This window comes from Myotis daubentonii, chromosome 18, assembly GCF_963259705.1.
Source record: "Myotis daubentonii chromosome 18, mMyoDau2.1, whole genome shotgun sequence".
NCBI lineage: Eukaryota > Metazoa > Chordata > Mammalia > Chiroptera > Vespertilionidae > Myotis > Myotis daubentonii.
In genome coordinates, this window is record NC_081857.1 from 23,397,096 (window position 1) to 23,420,567 (window position 23,472).

General features: G+C 44.9%; 1 protein-coding gene across 1 annotated transcript in view; it reads right to left on the minus strand.

The window, feature by feature from the left end:
- The window catches only part of BRINP2 (BMP/retinoic acid inducible neural specific 2), an 88,013-nt gene that overhangs the window by 31,632 nt on the left and 32,909 nt on the right, over positions 1 to 23,472 (minus strand). Inside the window, exon 2 of the mRNA XM_059673459.1 lies at positions 11,362 to 11,702. Within this exon, the coding sequence (XP_059529442.1) occupies positions 11,362 to 11,630 (269 nt within the window). The 5' untranslated portion in view covers positions 11,631 to 11,702. The remainder of the gene's footprint in view (positions 1 to 11,361; positions 11,703 to 23,472) is intronic.

Below are 23,472 nucleotides of genomic sequence, written 5' to 3' on the forward strand. Positions count from 1 at the left end.
AGTCGAGCAGCATCGTGCCTGGCCGCACGAGGGAGCAACGGCAAAGGAGACAGATACAAATCGTGTAATAGGATACATGGCAGGGGCTGCGTGGCTATGATTCTACCACAGAAACTGAGTCTAGCTGCACAAAATCAAACCAAGTGAGAGGTGGAGGCAATTCTTTTGGAAGCTGAGGAAAAAGTTAGGATTTTTTTCACCTACATTTAACTTGCATGGAAAACCTGTGTTCTTTCACCACAAGCCTAGCACTTATTTCCAATTTTTCATGAAGCATTGATGCTGTGGTTTCAAAGGAGAGTCACCACTCTCCTGAGGTGGCCTGTGACCTAGCAGCACCCTCACAAGCCTTGGAGAACTGCAAAGAATGCAAGGAGTTAAAAAGTCTGTGGAAAGGACAATGCCTGGCCTGAACAACTCCAGAATGGTGACAAGATTCTTGAGCAAGCAAGCTCCTAGGAGCCAGAATTGGTTCAACAGATCTTATGTCAAAATAAATGTATTATATTTCCTTTATGAAGAAAGATGAAAAGAGGGAGAACAGCTTGAGGGAGAGGATGTGAAAGGAGGGGAAGAGAGAAAAGAACTTCTGGAGGGAAGTTGTAGCGTGCTGACAAGTCTAGGAATCAGGGAGAATAATAACCATCTTCAGGTCTCTAGAGACGTGTTGTGAAGAGGAGGCACTTCAACTTGTCCCACAGAAATAAGAGGAAGCAGAGTCAGGATCCATAAGTGGAATTATGGGAAGAAAGACTGTGACTCAATATCAGAAAAATCGTTAATAGTGGGCTGTCGAATGGAAATTGGCTTCATGAACACGCAGAAATGGAACTGCTCAAGCCCAGACTGTTCACCGCTTTCTTGGGCATTTGTAGAGCAGTTGTCTGCATTGGGTAGGAAATAGCTGACTTTAGGTTCAAGTATCAAGTATCCCTCGGTTCTATTCTGTCCCCGTCACCCATGTTGTTGGGCTTCCTTGCACACCTACGTACTGTCTTTGCAGCTTTGGCTTCCTGACCTAGGCCAACCCCTAAAGCTGTGGCTCCCAGATTTAGTCTCTCAGCCTTCAGGCACCCAAATGGACACCACCCTCCTTGGTGGTCACAGAAGACAAAAGAATGTGTTATCAGCTTCTAGAGTTACACTTCTATCGAGTCTCATTTGGGCACGAGTTTCTAGCTGAATGTTTGATTTGCACACACCCACCTTTTTCTCCACACTGTCTTTATCAAGCTCACCATTTAGAACACCCACAGAACTAGCTGAGCAAGAGGCTGGCTTACCACACTGAAGTTTACCGCTGTTACTAGTAAACCAACGACATAGATTATGTCGAGGGATCATTAGGTGGTTTCATGCCTCTGGGCATCCAGGGGAACTCACTCCCCAGAGCCTTTCTTCCTGTCCCTCCTCCGTCACTAGCATGTCCCCAGGTAAGGCCCAGACTCTCTGGGCACGCAAGGAACATGAGAATCCTCCCAGCACTGGGGCTGGTAATGAAGGCTTGGAGCAGTGCTGGTTCTGGAGACCTCATTTCTCTCCCACGAGGGCTCCTACCTGGACAGTGAAACTTCTTGCTCTGACTCAATGTGGCTTCCAGAGCTTGTTCTTTGCGTGCAGAGGGAGAAAGAAGCACATTTCTGGGTTCAGGGGAGAGCCTGGCATGGTGGCAGAATCAGGTGCAGAAGGGAAGACACAGCAAGCAAAGGAAGCTCAGCCAGATCACTGCATCGTCCCCAAATAATAGCCCTACTATGCCTCCCCCCCACACCTACAAATCCTGAAACTGAATCGGGAGTCCAGACCTGGGTCTTGTTCAGAGCTTTATTGGAATCCACAGTGTGCTGTGCATGCAGGGAGGAAGCAGGGGTGACCCAGAGGACATACCAATCTTGTCACTGTAAGAAACTCCAAATTTACAAACGAAATAAGCAGAGGTTATTTGCAGCACCAAAGATTTTTCTGGCTTTGTGAAAATGTTGCTTCCAAGTAGATATTGGTGTTTATAGATCAGTAGCTATCTGATCCTAAAGTCGGGGGCTAGAAACTGACTTAACACTGAATTTTTATAAGCCAGGCAAAAAAAAAAAAAAAAAGAGAGAGAGAGAGAGGCTGCATTTTGGAAATGGTATGAAGTACCCCTCCAGTAGAGGATTCAAGTTACAGAAATTCAGTTTACAATGCCCCCTACAGAAACACACTGGCTGTGCAAAGCCCACAATACAGGCTTTGCTGCGGGTGAGTTGCTTCCTCCCATGGAGGGTTCCCCAGAATACAGGTGCAGATGGAGGAATCCGGTGGAAACAGAACCATAGGAACTTCGTGTGGGTTCCACCACCCTCCAGCTCCTTGAAGCCCACCTTATGCCTGCCAAAGCTCTGCAAGGATACCACCAAGGGGAGCGGAGGGCCAGGGCACAGGGAGTTACAACTGGTTTTCCTCAGAGTGATGGGAATCCAGGCTCAGATTATTTACTTCATTCAATAATAATTTAATGGTCAGGTCCTCTATTTTATGGGTTGAGTGCTGGCTCTTCTTACCAGTCATGTGACATCCCCTAATCTCAGTGTCTTTATCTGTAATGTATGTGTACAAATAGCATCTCCTTTGTATGAGGATAATTATATATCGCTTAATAAAATGTTGGGCATATGTGAGCACCCAATGTATATTAGCTTTTATTATTTATGTTCTTTATGTTTCGCAGTAAAAAGAGAGTCATGTGTGCTCTTTCCCTATGTTAGATAGAAACTTTGGCCAGCTTGTTTGTCCTCCTGGAACCATCTATTTTCTTGGCCCCTGTCCTCCTTTTGTCCCACAGGGAAGTGGAGGAGATTGGTGACTCCTGCCGTCTTGTGGTCCACATTTCAATACTGTGTGGAGTCAATGCATTGAGCTCCCAGCTCACAACAGGCTCTTGTCCCTTGGGTACCACGCCCTCCAGTGGACAGCCCCACTGAGGCTTCCCCCACCCCCCTCTCGCTGGTACCTCACTAGCTGGAGCTCCATCGGAGGCCATATGGCCAGCCACGACCTCTCTAGGCTTCATTAGGATTGGGCAAACCAGTCCAATGGAATCCAGGTCCAAACCTTCATCTCCAGCCCAGGTTTCATGGTCATAACTCTGTCCCACGGGCCCTCAGTACCTTGTGAGTACACTTCCGTCTCCAGTTCTAGAGGGGAAGGCAGGTGACAGGCACGGGAACCAGACCCCTCACATCCAGCACTTTTTGGCCGCATAGACCCCGGGCCACTTCCAATCACTTGCTCCAGGTTTTTCCGTGAGGGCAGCGCTCCCTGAAGCCTGGGGTGTATCCTGTTCACGCCGTGTCCCCAGCACTTGTGGAGTGGCCAGCACACCCAGATGCTCAATAAATGTGCCCAGTAAATAAATGCACCGTGTGCCACTCACTGTTCTGAGCTTTCTGTGGACTGAAATAATTTTCTTGCGGGAGATATGAGAAGCCCTCAGGTGGGATAAATGTGGCAGAAGCTGAATAAAGAAAAAAAAATGAGATTCCCTGACCCAGAAAAAGCTCTTCTCTCAAGAAGAAGAAAGAAAAAAAAAAAGCAGAAAAAGAAGAGACCACATGACTAGCCAGTGTCCCTGTCTGCCTGCATCTATGTCCTGACAATTTCTAGATGAAGCTCACCTCACTCCTTTCTAAACGTACATGTCTCTAAGTAACAATTCATTCATGAATAAAATTAATTATTTCTCAAAGCAAAAATTAATCCTCTTTTTCTCTGCCTGGCTGACTCAAGATCTTGCTTTTGAATCTCAACGGAAAATAAACCCAATTCAGCCTTCTCCCCCTGGCCATCCTGCATTCTCTCTTCACTTCTTGCACATTTTTATTTTTTTCATTTATTCTTTACAGACCATCTTTGCCATCATATTTTGAGCCAGGGTGAATAACGTGGTTACAGCCCCAGAAGACATGGGAAAATGTGGGGTGAGAGTCATTTTGTCCTGGGGGAACCTGGGACTGGCATCCTGGAAACTCATTCTGACATTGCATTCGAGGGCCAATTCAATCCATCAATCATTGAGCATGTCCTAAATGTCCTCCTCTCTGCAGCACTTGAGATGTGACATTCTGATGTGTTTTCCGGTGTGTGTACTGTCACTCAAACTGGGCTGCTGAATTCCCAGAAAACACTAACCCTGTTCTCTCTCTCTCTCTCTCTCTCTCTCTCTCTCTCTCTCTCTCTCTCTCTCTCTCTCTCTCTCCTACTATGTCCAGAATGTTCTACACAAAAGAAAATGCTCTATAACTGTCCATGGGAGAACTAAGCGAGCACATGCAAGATGTGGTAAGCTTTCTCTGAATTCAAACTTTTCAGCATAAATGATGCTGGATTTTCAGTTGAACAAGTAGGTTTACAGGACCTGAAAGTACTGCTTACCATTTCCTCACAAGAGGAATAGCCTTAGCTCCTGACTTCTCCAGACATGCAATGACTTTAACTTCATTTCCTCACCCCTAATGCAGAGAAATGACAGGCCCTGCCAGGTGAGTGTTTTGAAACTGCATTCTGGAAGAAACCAGTGTCTCAGGGAGCCTTTTGGCATTTTGGATGGACGAGTTATGGCGAAAATAACACAAAGCAGGGGAAGGAGGGGCACAGTCATGTGCATCTTGACATGGATATCAGATGTGTGGAACTGGCTGCCCAGTTCCTGAACCACACCTTTGTCCCCATGCCTTGGGGAATACTGTCCACCACACCATCCCCCATGCTGTCTCCCTCATTCACTGGGTTTGCCCTGTACATCACCTTTTATTACAGCCTTCCTTGACCTTCCTTTGCTGAGTGACCTGGCACTTTCTCTAAATGTGCTTATCTGTAAGTTCCATCAGATGAAGAATGGTGTCCTTCTTATTCACAGTTTATTATTAGAATTTTCCAAAAGCAGAAGCACAGAGTTGGCCCTCAAAAATACTGAATGAACATTGCTCTTCGTAGACTCTTGAACTGTAGTTGCTTCTTTTGTGCTAGTTCTCCTTTACCAAGAGAGAACACTTTCCTCTCCCATGTCAGAGATGGGGCAGGACTCTGCTCCCCCTCCAGACGCTCTGGACTGAAATTCCTTGGGTAAAGATTTCATGCCGGATCTACCCTCTAGATGGCATATGATATGTCAGAGGTACTGTACACTTAGTCAGCACAGAACTCTTGGTTAAAGCAAATTCTCAACATCTCATCTGTCCCTCTCTCACACCTCTGTGGGCTGAGGAATAGTGCCTGTGACCAGACCTGTAGGCTCGTCATGGCCTCATTGCCTCTCCTTTTGCCCTCACTTGTTTCCCTCTGTGTGTGCACCATGGCTTTCTCTCCTTCCATCCCAATGCACTCTCTGGTTGTCAAAATATAAACCCAGTGAGAAGTTCAGAGATCAACCAGTTCATTCGGGTGACAGTCATTTTCCAGGAGACCTCCCCTCCTTCCCTGCCTGTTCCACTCCCTGAGAACCGTGGCTTCCGTCCCTCACGGTTCCCTGTAGCTGTGTGGTAGCAGCCTTTTGTCTGTCCCAGTAGCCATAACGAATGCCTGAGAAATCACTGGAATTTACCTAGGCAGGCTGAGGTTGCCTTTGGTTGTCGTCTGTTTACATGGACTGTGATCTCTTAATTAGAGATGGTGCCTCTCCCAGGGTTTGCTGTTTATCCAAATCGGTATTTGTTAGTCCGAGAGAAGTGGTTGGATGATACATCAGCTTAGAGCTGCTCCTGTGATTGCTTCCACAGCTGCTTTCTGCCTCCTCACCTCTCCGCTCCCAGGAGGCACCCACAGGCTGGTTCTAGGCCCTCCAGCCTTTTCTGTTTTTAAATTTTTCTCCCAGCTGCTGCATCTATTCTTATGAGTTCATGTGCCTTGGCACTAATAACTCCTAAATTTAACCTTCTTTGATTATGATTCTGTTTCATCTGTAACATCTTCTGTCACTATTCTCACTACCTCCAGGGCATTGTGGGAGATGCTGCCTTCCCTTGAAGCCTTCTGTCCATCCACCCTGGTTGTTCCTGCTCTCCTCTTGGTCTCCGGAGCACTTAGTGTAACCAAACACAGCGCCTCTCAAGCTTTAATGTCATGCTCTTGTGAAAATGCAGGTCCTGATTCCGCAGGTCTGGGAGGAGCCTGAGGTCCTGTGTTTTTTATGAGCTGCAGGTAAGGCCAAGGCTGCTGGGGTCACAGACCACACTTGGAGCAGTGTGGGTCAAATACTTGCTCTTTCCCATTTCTCACTTCCTGCATACATGAGCTATTACCATATCTTATTTTTCATCCTGATGAACTGCAAACAGGTTTTCTTTTCTAAGGGTTATTGTGCTGGTGCCTGCTGATAACTTCTTTGGCCTTAACTGCCCTTGTTCATCACATCTTCTGATTCTGTGTCTGCTTGCCCCATTGGATGTTTCCAGATGCACCTGCTAAAACACATTCCTGCCTGAACACTGCCTACCTTTGGGTACCACTCCCCCCTCTTGACTTTCAGCTTTGTTCTACTTCGGTTCTCAAAATATATAAACCTGGCCCAGAATATGATCAGAATGTAATGTCCTTTTTTTTTTTTATCAATGAAGATATCTATTTAATATATTTTTTGTTTATCTTCCTCCCAAAACACTTCTACTGTATCTCCAAATCCTTCCTTTCTAAAAAAATAAAAATAAATGAGGCAGCTAGAAATGGAGATAATATTGACAAAGGTCAATAATTTGGAATTACACCAACCTTGCTCTCCCCCTAACCACCCTGTTATACTCATGGTTCTGTATGGTTTTTTACTTTTTCTCCTAATTTTAATTTATTCTTTCCGAGTTTTAAGTGTTTCATCATAGTGGCTTGGATTTTTTCCAATCCCATGATTATCTCTCTATTAAAGCCTTAATACAAAAAGAAATAAAAAAAACAGACTGCTCATTACTTTGATTTGTAGCAAAGAGAGAATGGAACATTATCGCTAGAGTGTTTCGAGAAACCATATTTACATTTGCATCAGCTCAATTTAGGTGCCTGATTAGGTTGCGTGTTATGATGAAGATGCACTTACCAGTCAGAGGGAAGTGGCGTGGTCTAGATAATGAGCAGGAGACTTCAAGTCAGGAGCCCTGAATGCTATTTCTGGCTGTGACTCTCTACCTCTCTGACCTTGAACAAATAAGTCCGTCTCATTGCCTTGGACCTAATAGCCTCCTATGCCTTATAGGGCTGCTATGAGAGGTGGATCACCTAAGTGTTTATTATGGAGTAGGAGCTATGGAGTGAAGCAAGGGAGGGGGGTTGGGGCTCACAAATGGGATTGGAGATGGGACCTCTGCTCTGATGGCTCCACTAGCCTGCTAAGAGACAGTGTCTGAGAAGTGGGCTGACTGCTCAGATGTTGGTCGGACAGGGCTTGAGGACATGATGAGGGGTTAGTTAGTGAAACTTAAAAGCTTGCCAAAATATTGGGTGAGATGATCAAACCATCCTGTTACTTAGGAAGGCTTAACAAGAGTACATACTGTCTTTCTTCTCATAACGGTGCCTTCCTGAGGTGTCCATGTCACACCTGGGACCAGGACTGGCAGTGACCGGCTTCTGTAGGACATCCTAAGGAAGGCCTGCTCAGCTGGCGATCCCTGACTTTAGGGGAAATATATTCCTCTGTGGTGACTCTAAAACATGCTTGAAACAAGCTAGTTTCCTCTGTTAAGCCTGCAAGACCAGGAAGAGTGTGCCCAGAGAAGATTCATGCATTCTTTGGTTGAGTTCCTCTCCCAGCAGAGAGGTAGATGGAAGGGTGAAGGTTAATATGCTTTTAAAAAATAAAGAAAAATAGCAATATTTTCTTTCTTTCTGTTGGATGCTTAGACCTCAGCAGACATCACAAAGACAGCACCTGTGGCTCTCATCTTGTTACCATCTTGTATTGGCTACTATTTGTTGAGAACAACCTAATAATGATAGGTTGTATTGATTAAACACTGTTCTAAGTGCTTTACATCAACCAACACATTTAATTTTCACATTAATTTATTAGTGTTTCACATTAATTTATCAGGGCTATTTCTATCCTGATTTTACAAAGAAGGAAATTGGGGAATAAAGATATTAAATAATTTGCTGAGCATTACACAGCTAGGAAGCCACAGCTGCAGGCTTAGAAAACAGGTCTGCTAGCTCCAAAACCTTCCCTCAGAAAGGTGAAAACAAACTTGAAATGGAGAGAGCAACAAACTCTGGGGCCCGTGGTTAGAAAGGTCAGAGCTATTCTAGACCAGCCGTGGGCAAACTACGGCCCGCGGGCTGGATCCGGCCCGTTTGAAATGAATAAAACTAAAAAAAAAAAAAAGACCGTACCCTTTTATGTAATGATGTTTACTTTGAATTTATATTAGTTCTCACAAACACTCCATCCATGCTTTTGTTCCGGCCCTCCGGTCCAGTTTAAGAACCCATTGTGGCCCTCGAGTCAAAAAGTTTGCCCACCCCTGCTCTAGAGCAACAAGTCATCTCCTGAAAGTGAGAGCGCAAGCTGATATCCCAACAAGAATATGTGGGATCCAGAGACTAACATGAGAACCTTACTGTGGGCTAGTTCTGACCTGTTCACACCTGCAAGGGGTCTTTTTCCTGATGCGAGAGAGTTTCCTAGGATTCTGCATCAAGCGTCCCACCTGTTGGAAAGCCTTATTCTTTGCCGTTACAGTTCATCTCCTTTCTTCTATGGAAAGCACATGAGAATAACATTTGTTTTCTATGGACCAAAAGCTTTCTTAGAGAATTGAATGAATTCTGTTTGAGACTGAATATTGCACCATAATACATTTCTGATACTCTCTGTAAGCTTATTCTCCCTCTACTGTTCTGGATAAAGTGCCCTTCTGTTCGTGTGGGTGACCCTCCATGTGTAGTTTAACAATTTCTTGTGACCCTCTTTCGTCAGAGGAAGCAAGGTCATGAATTTGCCAAAGGGAGTTGCCACTAGATACCAAAGGAGAAGGAGGATAAGGAGGAATTCCCACAGGAACAGGGAGGTGGATCACAATACAGACCCTACAACAAGTCTCCCTGGAGCCACCACTTCGCTTGATAACTAAAGGCAAAACTCCCAGAATGCTCCTGGAGCAGCTGTGTGTGACCATTCTTTGGTCCCCCACCAAAGGGTCACAAATCAGAATGCTGCATGTCTGTCAGAATGAATGCTTACTCCCTCCCCAAGTACAGGTTCATGTGCAAGAACTGACCCCTGAGAAGCAGAATGGCGCCGTGTAAGAGCTTGTCACATTAAATGATCAGAAAGCCATTACCGACTGATAGAACGGTTGATAGTGCAGAAATGATTACACACTCTCCTCCCCATCGGCCAGCTCAGAGCTGCCACCAGGCCCTCCATGGCTTCCAGGCTGGGGCTGGGACTTGATGAGAAGAAATCTCTATTGAAGAAGGAAACTGATGGTTGAATCCCTCCGGTTCTTACAGCCCTTGAAGTGGATGGTGGTGGTAGGATTCTCAGCCTATTTCAATTCCAATGTACTTTTAAAAAATATATTTGTGGGATAACAGTGCTTCTAAAAGATTTGGGGTAAACTGAAACATCTAAGATAAATTAAATCTCATTTTCATGGACTGGAGGAATTTGCTACTTAATCTCTCTCTCTCTCTCTCTCTCTCTCTCTCTCTCTCTCTCTCTCTCTCTCTCTCTCTCTCTCTCTCTCTCTCTCTGGAGCAGGATTTTGTTTCTGTGTAACTCCCCAACCCCTTCACTCTCCAGACCCTTCGTCTGCATGTGCCTATGAGAATCACATGCCAGGAGGTAGGCCTCTAAAATGTATGCTCTTACCAGTTGGGAATCTTCCAGTGCTGAATACCTTAAAACCTTGTTTCTGAGACATCATACTGACCCAAACAAACATTAAAAAAACAAAATAACAACAACAACAAAAACCCAACCTCTTAGAAATAGAACAATGCCTAAATATATTTCAAGAACCCAGATTCTGGAGTCTGACCATTTGGGAACTAAAGCTGGCTCACCATTTACTAGCTGTGTGTCCTTTGGTAAGTCCCCTAACTTCTCTGGACCTCAATTTCCTTATTTGTGAAAAGGGAGAAGAATTGTTCTTCCGGCATAGAGTTGCTGGAAGGATTAAATGAGTTAATGTACTGCCCTGGCCAGGTGGCTCAGTTAGTTGGAGCATCACCCCATGCACCAAAAGGTTGCGGGTTCCAACTCCGGTTGGGGCATGTCTGGAGGCAGCTGGTTGACGTTTCTCTCTCTCTCTCCCTCACCCTCTTCCTCTCCCCCCCTCAAATCAACACAAGTAAAATAAATGAGTTAATGTACATAACAAAGTGCTAGATCTAGCAAGAGGTCCAACCCTAGAGTATGTTCATATGACTAGACACACATGTGCCACGTGGTTAACAACAACCTCTAGGTGCTGGAAGAATAGGCGTTTTTCTGGTTTTGTTTCTCCTTGTGCTTTTAAGATACTTTCTCTCATATTTTTGCATTGGGAACTAATTTGTAATTGGAAAATAAATGTCTTTGATAAGAGAAAAAAGTTCAGCCAAGCTCCCAGGATTGTTTGAAGACTAGGGGCATGGTGAGGGGGAAAGGGAGTGGGCGAGAGGGCAAATTGGCAGAGGAATGAAGGAGACATGGGAACTCAGGGATGCACTCCTAGGAGCCCTGACGTGAGGATCTTGAGGTGCCTCCTGCTTTACAAGTGCTGGTCCAGCAGTGGGGTTTTTATCCCTGCGTTGTCCCTTGTCACATGGGCCATACGGGTCTCATGCTTGACTTTCTGCTCTCTGATGCTTCTGAGGATGGGCACAGATGGGCCAGGGAGTACAGCCTGGTTCCGTAAGCCAGGCCAGCTGAGGCTGTGGTGTTGACAGGAGTGAGGGCAAGCTCGTCCCTGTCCCCACGGAGCTCCCCAGACCTCTGGAGCAGGAGCAGGAGCAGGCGCTTATCCTGCCTTCATTTGCATGTCTGGGTAATTAACAACTCATAAAAGTATCTAACCCATTAGTTAAAACCCAGCCCCCGCATTTGACTCTACCCTCCTGCCGCAGCACTGGCCACACGCTGACTCTATGCTGCCTCATTTGTCCTCAATTTATAAGCAGCGGAACCTATAAATAGAAACCCTTTTGCTAAGTTCCCCAGGAGGCATCAGCAGGTTTTCCAGCCTGTATGTGTTTTCTTCTTTCTTTTTTTAAACACCAACATGGTAGGCTTGTTTTTCCTGCCCACTGCTCCTCCAGCCCTCACTTCTAACTCAGTCTGTGGGCATTCCGGCTGGCTCAGCCGCCCGCCCGCAGGACCTGTCCAGGTTGGGTTCTGAGGGAGGCCCCACTCACCTGTAAATCCTGTACCTGGTGGTAAACCCCTGGCGGTACCGTTCCACGAAGTCAGTGTACTCCTGAGCGCGGTGGAAGGGGCCCCGGTCCGTGAGCAGCCAGTCCAGGGGTGGCTGGCCAGCTGAGGACGCATGCTGTTCGGGGACTACAGCAGCAGCCGTGGCCGAGACAGCCAACACCCAACCAGGGAGGCCCAGCACCAGCAGAGTTGCCCATGGGGCCGCCGCCGGCCGGAGCCCTCTAAACCGAGTGCCGCTCTGCCACCTCATGCTTCTCCCAGGCAGTTGGTGTCTTCATTCTCTCGCCACACTCTCCCCCTCTGAGCCTCTCCTCCAGGGCCCCTGGAACCAGAAAAGTACACACGGAGATGTCAGGTGAACATCCTGGTCTCACCAATGGGCCTGTGTCATCAAATATCAGTGGGCAGGACACATCCTAGGAAGAGCCCACCCAGAAGTTGGGGCCAAATGTAAACCTCTCTCTATATAAAAGCCTAAGTGACCAGACGACCGGCCAACCAGCCGACCGGCCAGAGTCAGAGAGATCTGAGACTCAGCATCTGTGCAGGATGCTCAAATCAGTCCCTGGTCATAGGATAGAGGGACAGAAGCATGAGTGCCTGGACCTCCAGAGTCACTCCTCCACTCCAGCTCGGAGATATTGGTCACTTGCATGTGCGGGGTGATTCTGAGAAGTTGCCCCAGTTAACACACAGTAAGAGAGGTTTATCAGCATTATTATTATTATAACTAGAGGCCCAGTGCACAGATTCGTGCACCAGCAGGGGGGCCTGAAACTGGCTCTTTGACATTCCCCAAGGGGTCCTGGATTGTGAGAGGGTGGTTCTCGGGTGACACACCCTGGAATTAGGCTCCCTCCTCTCTGGTTCCAGGTGCTTCACCCAAGAACTACAGCTGCCAAGTCGCCACAGCTCAGCAGCTCCTGTGTTGAGCGTCTGCCCCCTAGTGGTCGGTGTGCATCATAGCTACTGGCCGTTCGGCTGGTTGGCCGGTCAGCCAGTCACTTAGGCTTTTATATAGAGAGAGGTTTACGTTTCACTGGGACTCAGAGGAATTAAGCTAGAAAGATGCAGAGGTAGGATATGAACCTAGGTCTGGCTCCATGTCCAACCCTTGTCAAAGCATGCTGTGCTGTCTAAGGAGCTAGAGCAGGCAGCAAGGCAGACCCAGGCATAAGGGACTGGGTGAGAGAAGAATAATGAGGCCATGCCTGCTCCTACTGGATCTTAAAAGATATTATAAAATTCCAATAATTAAAATAGGTGATACTGGCCCACAAATTGAATGGGCAGATCAATGATATAGAACAAATGGCTCAAAAATAGAGCTCATTATACATGAGAACTTAATATATATTTAAAAAAGCATTACAGACTAATTGGGTAAGGGATGGAATATTTTATCCATCATATTGGAAAATTAGTTCTAGATGGATTAAAAAGTTAAATATAAACAGTAAAATCATAGAAGGGAGAAAATTCCCCAAATGTTTTCTAATAAGCATTCATTCCTTTTAGATCATGGGGGAAAGTGTTATAAATGAAAAGGAGGAATCAGCCTTACACATGGGTTGTAGCATATTTAATAGGGTATAATCTGATGAGGATACCCAAAATATTTCTCATTTAATCATTCGCACATTCATTTATTGAGAAGCATCCATTGAGGGCGCTGTGCTAAACATTAACAATACAGAAGCAGGTGCTCATGCCATTATCTGAAACTCTACCATTAGTAATTAATTCCTCTTATAAAACATTGTTTCTAAAGGCATGTTGCTGGAGGGGAGAGAAGGATGCTCACTTTGGAGGCTGGGCCACTTGACACAGCCGTCAGGTGGATGTGCATGAATGGGTGGGAAGTCACAATTCTAAAATGGCCACAAGTTTCCCATATCCATCAGTGCATGCCCTTCCCCTTGAGTGTGGACAGGACCTGTGAATAAGATGAGTCACCACTCCCATAATCGGGTCACTAATCAGTTGACCATCAAATGGAAAGTATCCTGGGTGGGCCTGACCTAATCAGGCAAACCTTTAACCATAGGTGACGTTTCAGAGACAAGCCCCTGCTGGCCTGGAAGACAGCAAACAGCCAGGCTGTGAATGGCCTGTGAGGGCCATGCGGCAAGGGGTTTTAGGTGGCTTCTAGGAGCTGAGAGCAATTCCCAGTCAATAGCTAGTAAGAAAATTAGAAAGTTGGTCATATGGCCACAAGAAAATCAGCTCTGTCAACAGCCACATGAAGAACCCTGATCCCCAGATGAGAACTGTTTCCTGTATTTCAGTCTGGTGAGCATAGTAAATTTGTTTTTATTGTTTTATGCCTTTAAGTTTGTGGTGATTTGTTAGACAGCAATAGATAAACAATACAGACTTAGCAAAAGACAGTGGTACCCCTCCCCCATTCTGCACAAGGCCTGGCCTGGTGAGAGTTCTTTATGTCCCCGAAGACTGACTATTCTTCTCAGCATGAGAAAAAGTGAGTGTGGCAGTTTCTGGAGCAGAGTGACGCCCCTAAATCTGATCACATCCACGCCTTCCCTGTCTGGATTATGGATCCCTCTAGATCAGCAGCCACATCTTCGTTTTGTAATTCCAACACTCAAGGGCCCTAAAAAAAATTATGAAGAATCAATTGCATGCAGTGAACCAGTGACAGTGCGTGGCCTCGGTCCAGCCACTGGACCTCTTGGTGCCCTGTGCTATAATCTGGGGATTGGTAGCTGCCACCTCCCCTGCGAGTCAAGGGTTTTGTAAGGACAGGTGACAGCGTGTGGGAAAAAGAGAGCCCTATTGAGTCCACACGTGCTTCTTGTCATTCTTTGTTTGTAATTATGCCTTCTCGGAGCTCACATTGTGCTAAACCTGACTGGGTGTAGCAGCATCGGCTTTAGAATCAAATGCTTGTGATTGCGGGGCGAGTCTGCTGAGCGCAGCAACAACACCCAAATCCAGAGCCAACCGCACATCTGAAAAGCCAAGCCTTGGATCATGTGGTTTCTGCTCCATAGGTTTCCTCAGGGTCTCAAAACATTTTCACTAAATAAAAATATTTTTAAGAAAAGGAGGTTTTAAACTAGTTTCAAAACTCTTTTTTTAAAAAAAGTCCTATAATTTGTTGATTTGCCTTAATTTAAAAAAGACAAAATAATTGCTGCATTGACAGTTATGTAAAAATTAGGCTCCTCCAGGGAATAGCTTTTGGCCATTTCCTGTTCATACTCCACAAATAATATGACTAGAAATGTTTTTATTAGTGATCTGTGAAGAAATTTTTAACCTTCTATATTCTCATGACTTCTGGTGGCATCACTAATATTCAGCAGGTTAAATAATTAGCACCTTCCCCGTGTCCTTTGTCCTAATGCTGACTATGTGAGTAAGCCCCCTCATTATAGGCCCGTAGATTGAAATGATGGTGAGGCTAGCTCTTTGATAAAAAAAAGTATAAGTTTACTTGTGAAAGCTCAATAATTTCATTTACTTTGACCATATTTAAGACAGAGTTTTACACGGACCCAAACAATAAATTCGCTTTGGATTAAAGGTGCAAGTGAAGTAAGTCCTGACTTTTGCTTTGTGAGTACATTAGCTCAGATCTGTCCATGAATTAAATGCATTATAGTTTTGTCAGTAGAGAAAATCAGGTGCAAGTAAAATCACAGGAGAAGGAGCCCCTGCAGCCTTCCAAACGGGAGAGCTTATGAGATTCCTGTCTCCACCACTTGGAGGTGATCCCGGCTGTGGCCTTCTGGGGACTCTTGTGTCCTCCTGTTCATCTCAAACTCCATTTATGTTTGGTGTGCCAAGACAGCCAGTTAGAATGTGGGCATTCACAGCTTGTGTACTAAACCCCAACAAGTGAGAGAAACTTCCCCCTTGGAAAATTACTGAAGAGCAGGGGTTACATGTTAGAGGAGTTAAGGATATGGCTAACCTATTGTTAGAGGCCAGAAGAAAAGAAGAAACAGGTGTAAAATCAGTATTGTAATTGACAGAATGGTTAATCTTGCTAATAATTATCATTGATAAACACCAGAATAAATCATTTAATATTTGTGTGGAACTTCCTGCTTATGAAGCATGGATAATAAAATCACACTCAGTCTTCCCCTCCTAGATTGTCTGCTCCCCCTTTCACAGATGGGAATACTGAGGCTAGGATTACCAGGTCCTGTATTTCAGTGGCAGATCCAGGTCTACACACTCCAGATCCTATCCTATTTGCTCCTCACTGCACCACTGGCATGATTTATAGCTATAAAATCTTGTGGGCTTTGCCACTTACAAGTTGGTGCCCGTGGGAGTAAGTCTCTTCCCTCTGGGAGTCTCCCTTTGGTCATCAGCAAACTGATTTAAGAGGTAAGATGAGCCCTCTGGTCTTGCCCATTGCTCAAATTCCATTATTCCAGGCAAATGCAAGGTCACAAATAGAAGGGGAGAGGCATTAAGATTTTATTTTTAGGAGGAAGCTCTGTGTTTCAGAAAGGGAGTGAAGCATAAGAGAAAGGAGGGATAAAGCAGAAATCCCTGCCTGATGGAGCAGTGACATTTAATAAAGTGATTAGGCAGTGACATTAAATAAGTTCTCAAGCCATTTGAGTGGTTAATTGGCCAATTCTATTGAAGAGGTGTTTTCCTGAATACATCTGAGGATATCAGTGGGAAAAACTCGCAGAAAGTGTTTTGTTCTGATCAGCTGCCACATCTTGATGCAAAACCTCTTGTTTTGAGCAGAAAAAGAGGGTGGACAGGAGAAATGGCAGAACGTTCTGGGGTGGGGACTCCTACAGGGCAGGGGTGGACGTGGGTGCTATTAGAGCAATGACTTTTATTCTCCCCTCCTGTTGGGGTGATCTGCCACCCTCAACAGAGACAAAGTATGGTGCGTTTACTCCAATAATAGGTCAGAGAGCTGCAGCAGGGCCACGATTCCCCTACTGAACCCAGGCAGAGGTTACACCCAGACCGCCACTGACCGGCTCTGTGATAATGACCTTCAGTTTCACCTCCAGATCTGGCGTGGAACTGGCAAGCGATATTTCATGCATTTCCCCACCGCTGGTCGGGACATGACTTAAAATAGGTGAGACACATGGACATCTTCCCTGTATAGAATCAGGTTACCCACATTAATGATTATTCAAGCAAAGATAAGAGCTAATCATAATTGCTATTTACTAAATGTTCTTTCATTCATCAGAGACCATTAAGAGGAGAGGCTGGGAAAGGAGAGGGACTTGCTGGCGCCACTCCCCAAGGAATGAAACTTTAATATTCGCAGTCTAAGGTCTACACTTGGTTCTCCTCTTCCTCGCTCACCTGTGTCCATCTGTCAGTCAGTTACTAAGCAGTTTGTGTGCATGAGGACTGTACTAGGGAATGCAGTAAATCTGATGATCAAGGTGGTCCCAGCACTTGCCCTCATGAAACAGGACTTGAGGATCATGTGATGAGCTTAAGAGTGATGATATATGTTCTCTCTCGCTCTCTCGCGCTCTCTCTCTCTCTCTCTCTCTCTCACACACACACACACACACACACACACACGGAGCGTTAGTGACATTAGACCTTGTAGGCACCATCCCCTCAGAGCCCCACATTTACAGGTTTCTGCTGTGTGATAACCAGCCCTTCACATGTGAAGAACAGATTCATGTGTCAGTCGCAGGGGTTCATACTTGCCAGCAGGGTGTCCTGGGCACTGTTTTTGGAGAGACAAACTACCCATCAGGCTTGCCCAGAGGCTTGTATGATAAATTCCAGGTCATGGGGTGCAGACCAGGGAGGCCCCTCTGTCCCAGAGCTTCCCCTGAAGCCATAGGGGTCTCCCATATAGAGAATGAAGGCACTGCCCATCAAATAGAACCTCTAAATGAAAAATGCACATTTCAGAGTCTTTGGAACCTCACCTCCATGCAGATGAACCATTCTCAAACCATGACACATTTCCATGGTACTTCTTTTTTAGAAACCCCAGCAGCTCTTGGGGCTCTGATAACAAACCTGCCTTCCTCTGCCTGGCACTGAGATCCCTCCATCCCATCAGCTGCTCCACAGTGGAGGGGTCATGAGCATGGGCCACCAAGCCAGAATGTCTGGCTTCCACTTGGCTCCACCTCTATTGCCTCAGCTTCCTCATCATCTTCAGAGCTACCATCATCATCATCGCCAATTATGTTTAGATATCGGTTACTCCGTGCAGACATGGTCTAAGCCAGGGGTGGGCAAACTTTTTCACTCGAGGGCCACAATGGGTTCTTAAACTGGACTGGAGGGCCGGAACAAAAGCATGGGTGGAGTGTTTGTGTGAACTAATATAAATTCAAAGTAAACATCATTACATAAAAGGGTACGGTCTTTTTTTTTTTAGTTTTATTCATTTCAAACGGACCGAATCCGGCCCGCGGGCCGTAGTTTGCCCACGGCTGGTCTAAGCCCTTTCCATTCATTGACTCATTTAATTCTCATGAAACCTCCATGAAGTTGATATTGTGAAATTCCCATTTCACAGAGAAAACTCAAGAACAGATAAGTCAATAATGTCCTCCCAAGGAAGCCATAGTACACCCTAACTGACCTCTAAACCTAAGATCCACAGGCTTTACTCTGACGAGGGAGCCATAGTCACAGGAAGTTACCTAGACCCCTCCAGATGACTTGTGTTTAAAAAAGTGCTATGAATTGACAGGAAGTTCAGAATCTTAAAATACAAAAGTAGGAGTCACCTAAAATCATGTTCCTGGCTTGGAGAAGGCCATCTAAGTGTCTGATTTGGGGAAGCTCTGTGGATCCTATTTAGGTGGCCCATCAGCATGCCCTTGTGAAAAGGCCGTTACCTTTCACAGTACTAAGAGCCACAAGGTCAAGAATGTTCCCCCAACCTGGGCCCTGGTGGATAACCCACAATTGCTGGTTCCCTGCGTGCCCCTGAGTTACCGTGCTTTTTCCTCAGACCCCAATCTGAACAGAGCCTTTGCCCAAGTTCCCCATCCTCCTCCTTAGGGCCCAGTCTCAGAGGGTCCATCTAAGGTGTAAACACACACCCTTGCTGGCCCCTGCATCTGCTCGCAGCTCCACACTTTCTGTTGTAGGGAGACGGACCACTTAGATTTGCCTGCCCCTTTACCTGGTACTTAATTGCACTACCACCTCTTTCTTCGTGTATTCTGGCCAACAAGTCTGTCCTCCCTGAACCAAGATTACCTGAATTATGCCAATTTGCCCCTGCCTCTGGGTATGCCCAGCCACGCTCAAGCTGGCTTAGCGAGTCACTCCACACCTCTGGCAGACAGCTGGTTCCATCCTCCAGAGAGAAACCCTTCTCTGTCCCTGCCTCCTTCCCACCAGCCTGGCTTTCTCTTGTTAAGCCCAGCTCGCTTCCCAGCAGAGTGAGCCTCTGTATACACACAGGATGTTAAGTGTTTCTCTCAGGACCGAGAAGCCAAACTAAACCTAACCCATTCACATAGAAATCGTTCATGGCTCTGCAGGCTGCAGAAGGGAGGTGAGGCTGACAAGCCAACTCTCCCTCTGACCCGCAGCCTACAGTTCTATTCCTACTCTTGGCCTTTTGCCAGGCCTGTCACCAAACCTGAACTTTTAGCCCTAGCTCTGCCCCATTTGGGCCTTGGCATGGAGCAGAATGTAAAATGATAATGCCCTGAGCTGTGCCAAACAGCACGCAGCTCCTGAGATGTTACAGATGCAGCTGTGACCAGCAAACACATTGTTTCCGGGATTGTGTTTGTAAATATATGAGTTGCCTGACAGCTTGTGGAATTAAATATAGATGCTACATCACAAACCCTAGCTAAAATAAACTATATGCTGCTCGATGAATGTCAATAAGTACACTGAGAAAGAATCATTACCCCTTTCTGTAGTGCAGTCCAAAATACCCATCCCTAAGTGGTTTTCTTTTCTTTCTTTTTTTTAAGTTGTTGGGGTTTTTTTGTTTTTGTGTTTTATGAAAGTGACTCCTCCCACCCCACAAGCTTTTGTCTGGCACTGCTGGACAGCTGGGGGGAGGGTGGTGTGAGGACACAAAGTGGGTGCAATCAGTAAGGTTGCTGCATTGGGGATGATGTGTATAGTGTGTGGAAAGCCAGCTTGGAGGTTGCCAGGGAGATGAGAGAGTCATAGTCAGCCTTTGGGGATTGCTGGCCTTATGGCAGCATTTCTCAGTGTATGGTCTGAGGCCCACGCGCTGGGGGGGGGGGGGGGGAGGGGGCTGTTTGGAAAGACCTTTGGATGGAGTGCAAACTTACCTGTCACTCAGTCTTCTCAGCAGTTTCTGAGCCCCATGACTCTCCTTTCCTTACACTCGTTTCTACAGGCTGCTTGTACGTTAGCAACTGCTGAGATTAGTAAGGCAGGGGACGTGAAGGTGGTCTTCCCACACTGCAGTCAGCACCTGGAAAAGCTTCCTGAGCACTCTCACTGGGTCTTAAGGGAAGAAGGCTTGTTGCCATGGAATCCTGGGTGTTGATGCTAAGCCTGAACTGCCCTTTCCAGGTCACCGAAGCCTGCACTCTGGGAAGTGGTACAAAATGAAGACCCTGTGAATTCAACGCAACGGCAGTGCTGTGTTGTGTTAAGGTTTTACTTACGTTGATCATTAGGAATTTATGCAATTGCTATGTTTCTGCCAATTTTATTTATTTGTTTGTTTGTGGTGTTCCTCTCTAGTTCTTTAACACCAAGTCTTTCCTCCACTAAGAAGTGGAATATAGACTTAGATAGACTTAAGATTGGGCACATTGAGTGGTCCTTATGCAAAAATATTTAAGAGCCTCTAGAACCAGAATAATTCTTAAAAACTTTTAATTCATCCTTGCTGGGTAGCTCAGTTGGTTGAAGCATTGCCCCAATGCACCAGGTTTCAGGTTCCATGCCTGGTCAGGACACATGCAGGAATTAGCCAATGAATGAGTGGAACGACAAACCTCTCTCTCTCTCTTCTCTCTCTCTCTCTCTCTCTCTCTCTCTCTCTCTCTCTCTCTCTCTCTCTTCACTCTCAAATCAGTCAGTAAATAAAAATCTTAATTCAGACTTCATTCTGACTTACACTTACTAACTACCTAAACTACTTATGACACATTAAACCATTTATTAGATGTGGTAAGAAGTTCCCCACTTCCTTTTAAGACATGTAATAAATAAATACTCATTCAGCTATCTAATGTTTATTGGACAAAGAAGAGTTCATTTAGCTAAAGTATAAAATGCATGGACGGGACAGTGGGAGAAAATACTAGAAGGTAAAGCTTGGATTTCTTTGAACATGCAAACCCTTGTTAGAATTCAGGCCTTATTAGCCAAAGCCATGTTAGGAAGCCTCTGCTGACCAGGATCTGCCCTCACAACTCAGTGAAAACAGAGGCCCCAATCAGCAATTTCCAAACCAAAACTGAGATGAAATTATTTTCAGCCTAATTTTATATTGTATCATTGATTTTCAGTCCAAATCTTTAGAAAAGTAGTATAAAGTAACTCTATTAAGAATTTTAAAAATTAAATCAAACATTCCATTTCTCAAACAGGGAAACAGAGAATGTAGACAGAGGCAACCATTTACTCCAGTGGGTCTCAACTGGTGTGTGTGTGTGTGTGTGTGTGTGTGTGTGTGTGTGTGTGTGTGTGTGTGTGTGTGTATGCCAGAGAGAGAGAGAGAGAGAGAGATTGATTGATTGATTTTGCCCCAGGTGTGAAGAGACCCACGTCCTGTGTGGTTCAGGGTTTGGGCTCTGGAGTAAAGGCCACAAGCAAATGACAGAGATGAGACAAGAAATAATAATTTGGAAATTGGGGAGCCAGGCAGGAGCCCAAAGCAAAAAGGTGGACTCCGCTTGGGCTCAGGCCTTGCCATCCTTTTATTCAATTTGGGATACACCTATAGGCCTTTGGCAGTCAATTTCCAGTAATAGACAGACTATCTTATCAGTAAGGATTTACATGACTATCAGGTGGGGAAGTTGCTTCAGCTACCATTGTCTCGACTAAAGGACTAAACAGTGGGTGCATAGCTCTGACCTTTGCCAGGGCTCAAGGGTCACCAGCATTCTGGGCTCCTTGTCCACACCTCTCTGCTAGTGAAGACAATAGGCGGCTTCCCACACCAGGAGACCTTTGCCAATTTCTAGAGAAATTTTTTATTGTAATGATTTGGAGAGGAGTGCTCTTACTAGTGTTAAGGCCCAGCAGCTGTTGAACATTCTACAGTGCACAGGACAGCTCCTCACAACAAATCATTCTCTGACCCTAAATGTCAGCAGTGCTGAGGTTGAGAAGCTCTGACTTATGCCAACAAATTCTAATGAGCCCTGACTCATACAATGTCTGTGAATAATGGATGGTCAACTTTTTAGGAAAGGTTTTCATGCATATCTAGTTTGCTAACATATGTCATAGTGTCAAAGACCAGAATTACTCATTTCCACAGTCTCTTCATCTGAGACTCCTGTTTCATGCTGAATTGGACCTTGATAACAATGACAGCAAAACAGTAAAACGTCCTATTTATTGAGTACTTATTTTCTACTGGGCACTTCCTTTCAACAAGATAGGTATTATTAATCCATGAGCAATTATTATAAAGACAATGAAATTCTAAGAGAATTAAGAAGTTTGTACAACTAACTAACTTCCTTCCTTCCTCCCTCCCTCCCTCCCTCCCTCCCTCTCTCCCTCCCTCCCACCTTCCCTCCCTCCCTTCCTTCCTTCCTTCCATCATCATTTGGCCAAAAAGCTAATAGGCAGTCCTGTTTGTGTGGGGTGGGGTGGTAGGGTGGCATTCTAGTAAAGGTCTATATATATATGAAGTAGGTGGTTGAATGGGCAACAGCCCAGTGGACTCGGGAAATTGGTTACACGCAGGGGGGTCTAGCCAATAAGTAAATATATTGAAACTAATAGGAGCTACGGTTCTTGTGAAAGAGGAGAGCTATAAATTTAGGAAGGACAAAAGCGAGAATAAACCATGCAGTGTGGCTTTGAGACTCAAGACATGACAACTGCCTGCAATGTACAATTCTGGGTTGGATCTTCTGTTCTAACAGACATGATTAGGTCAGTGGCAAAACTTGAAAGGGGTCTCTGGGTAAAGGGCATATGGGATTTACTTGTACTCTTGTATAAATTTCTAGTAGATTAAAATTATTACACTGTGCAAAAGGAAAGAGAAAATCATACATGGTTACACAGCTCTTGCAGCCATCATTGAAACCCTATTGTTCTATCTCTGACACCTATGCTATTTACCAATTCATGATTCTAAAATATATGTGTTGCCCTGGCTGGGTGGCTTAGTTGGTTGGAGTGTCATCGCATGCACAAAAACGGTTGCAGGTTCGATTCTTGGTCCAGGGTGCATATGGGGGGCAACCGTTCGATGTTTCTCACATTGATGTTTCTAAAGTCAATTAAAAAACATATCTACTGATTTAGCCAACTAATAATAATACAATAAAATATATTTGCCTATTGAAATACCTGTGGGGTATCTAAGATATGGTTTTAAGACAGACACTCATTGTTTACATCTTAGAAGCCATACTGGAGACTTGCTATATGTGGCTTCATCCAGTGTAGTTCAATAAAAATATAATTCAAACTACATAGATATTTTAAATTTACTAGCACCAACATTAAAAAGGTAAAATGAAATAGATGCAATCAATTTTAACAACATATTTAATCTAAGGAATCTAAAATATTGTCGTTTGAACATGTAATTCATATAAAATTTATTACCAAGATATTTTTTTCACTGAGTCTGAAAAAAATGGGGGAATTTTACACTTACAGCACATCTCAATGTATACGTTAATTTTTCATCAGAAATACTTTATTCTGTATTGAGATTTGAAATAATTTACAGTTGAAAAAATAAATTCACATACTTAAATTATTCCAAGCATACTTCAAGTTTTTCTAATAATGGAATTGAGTATAAGTTTTAAATTTTAAATTAATTAAAATTAAATAAAAATTTAAAACTTAAGTTTCTTAGTTGCATGAGCCACATATTAAGTGCTCAATAGCCACATGTGTCTAGTGGCTACCATATTGAACAACACAGGATGATT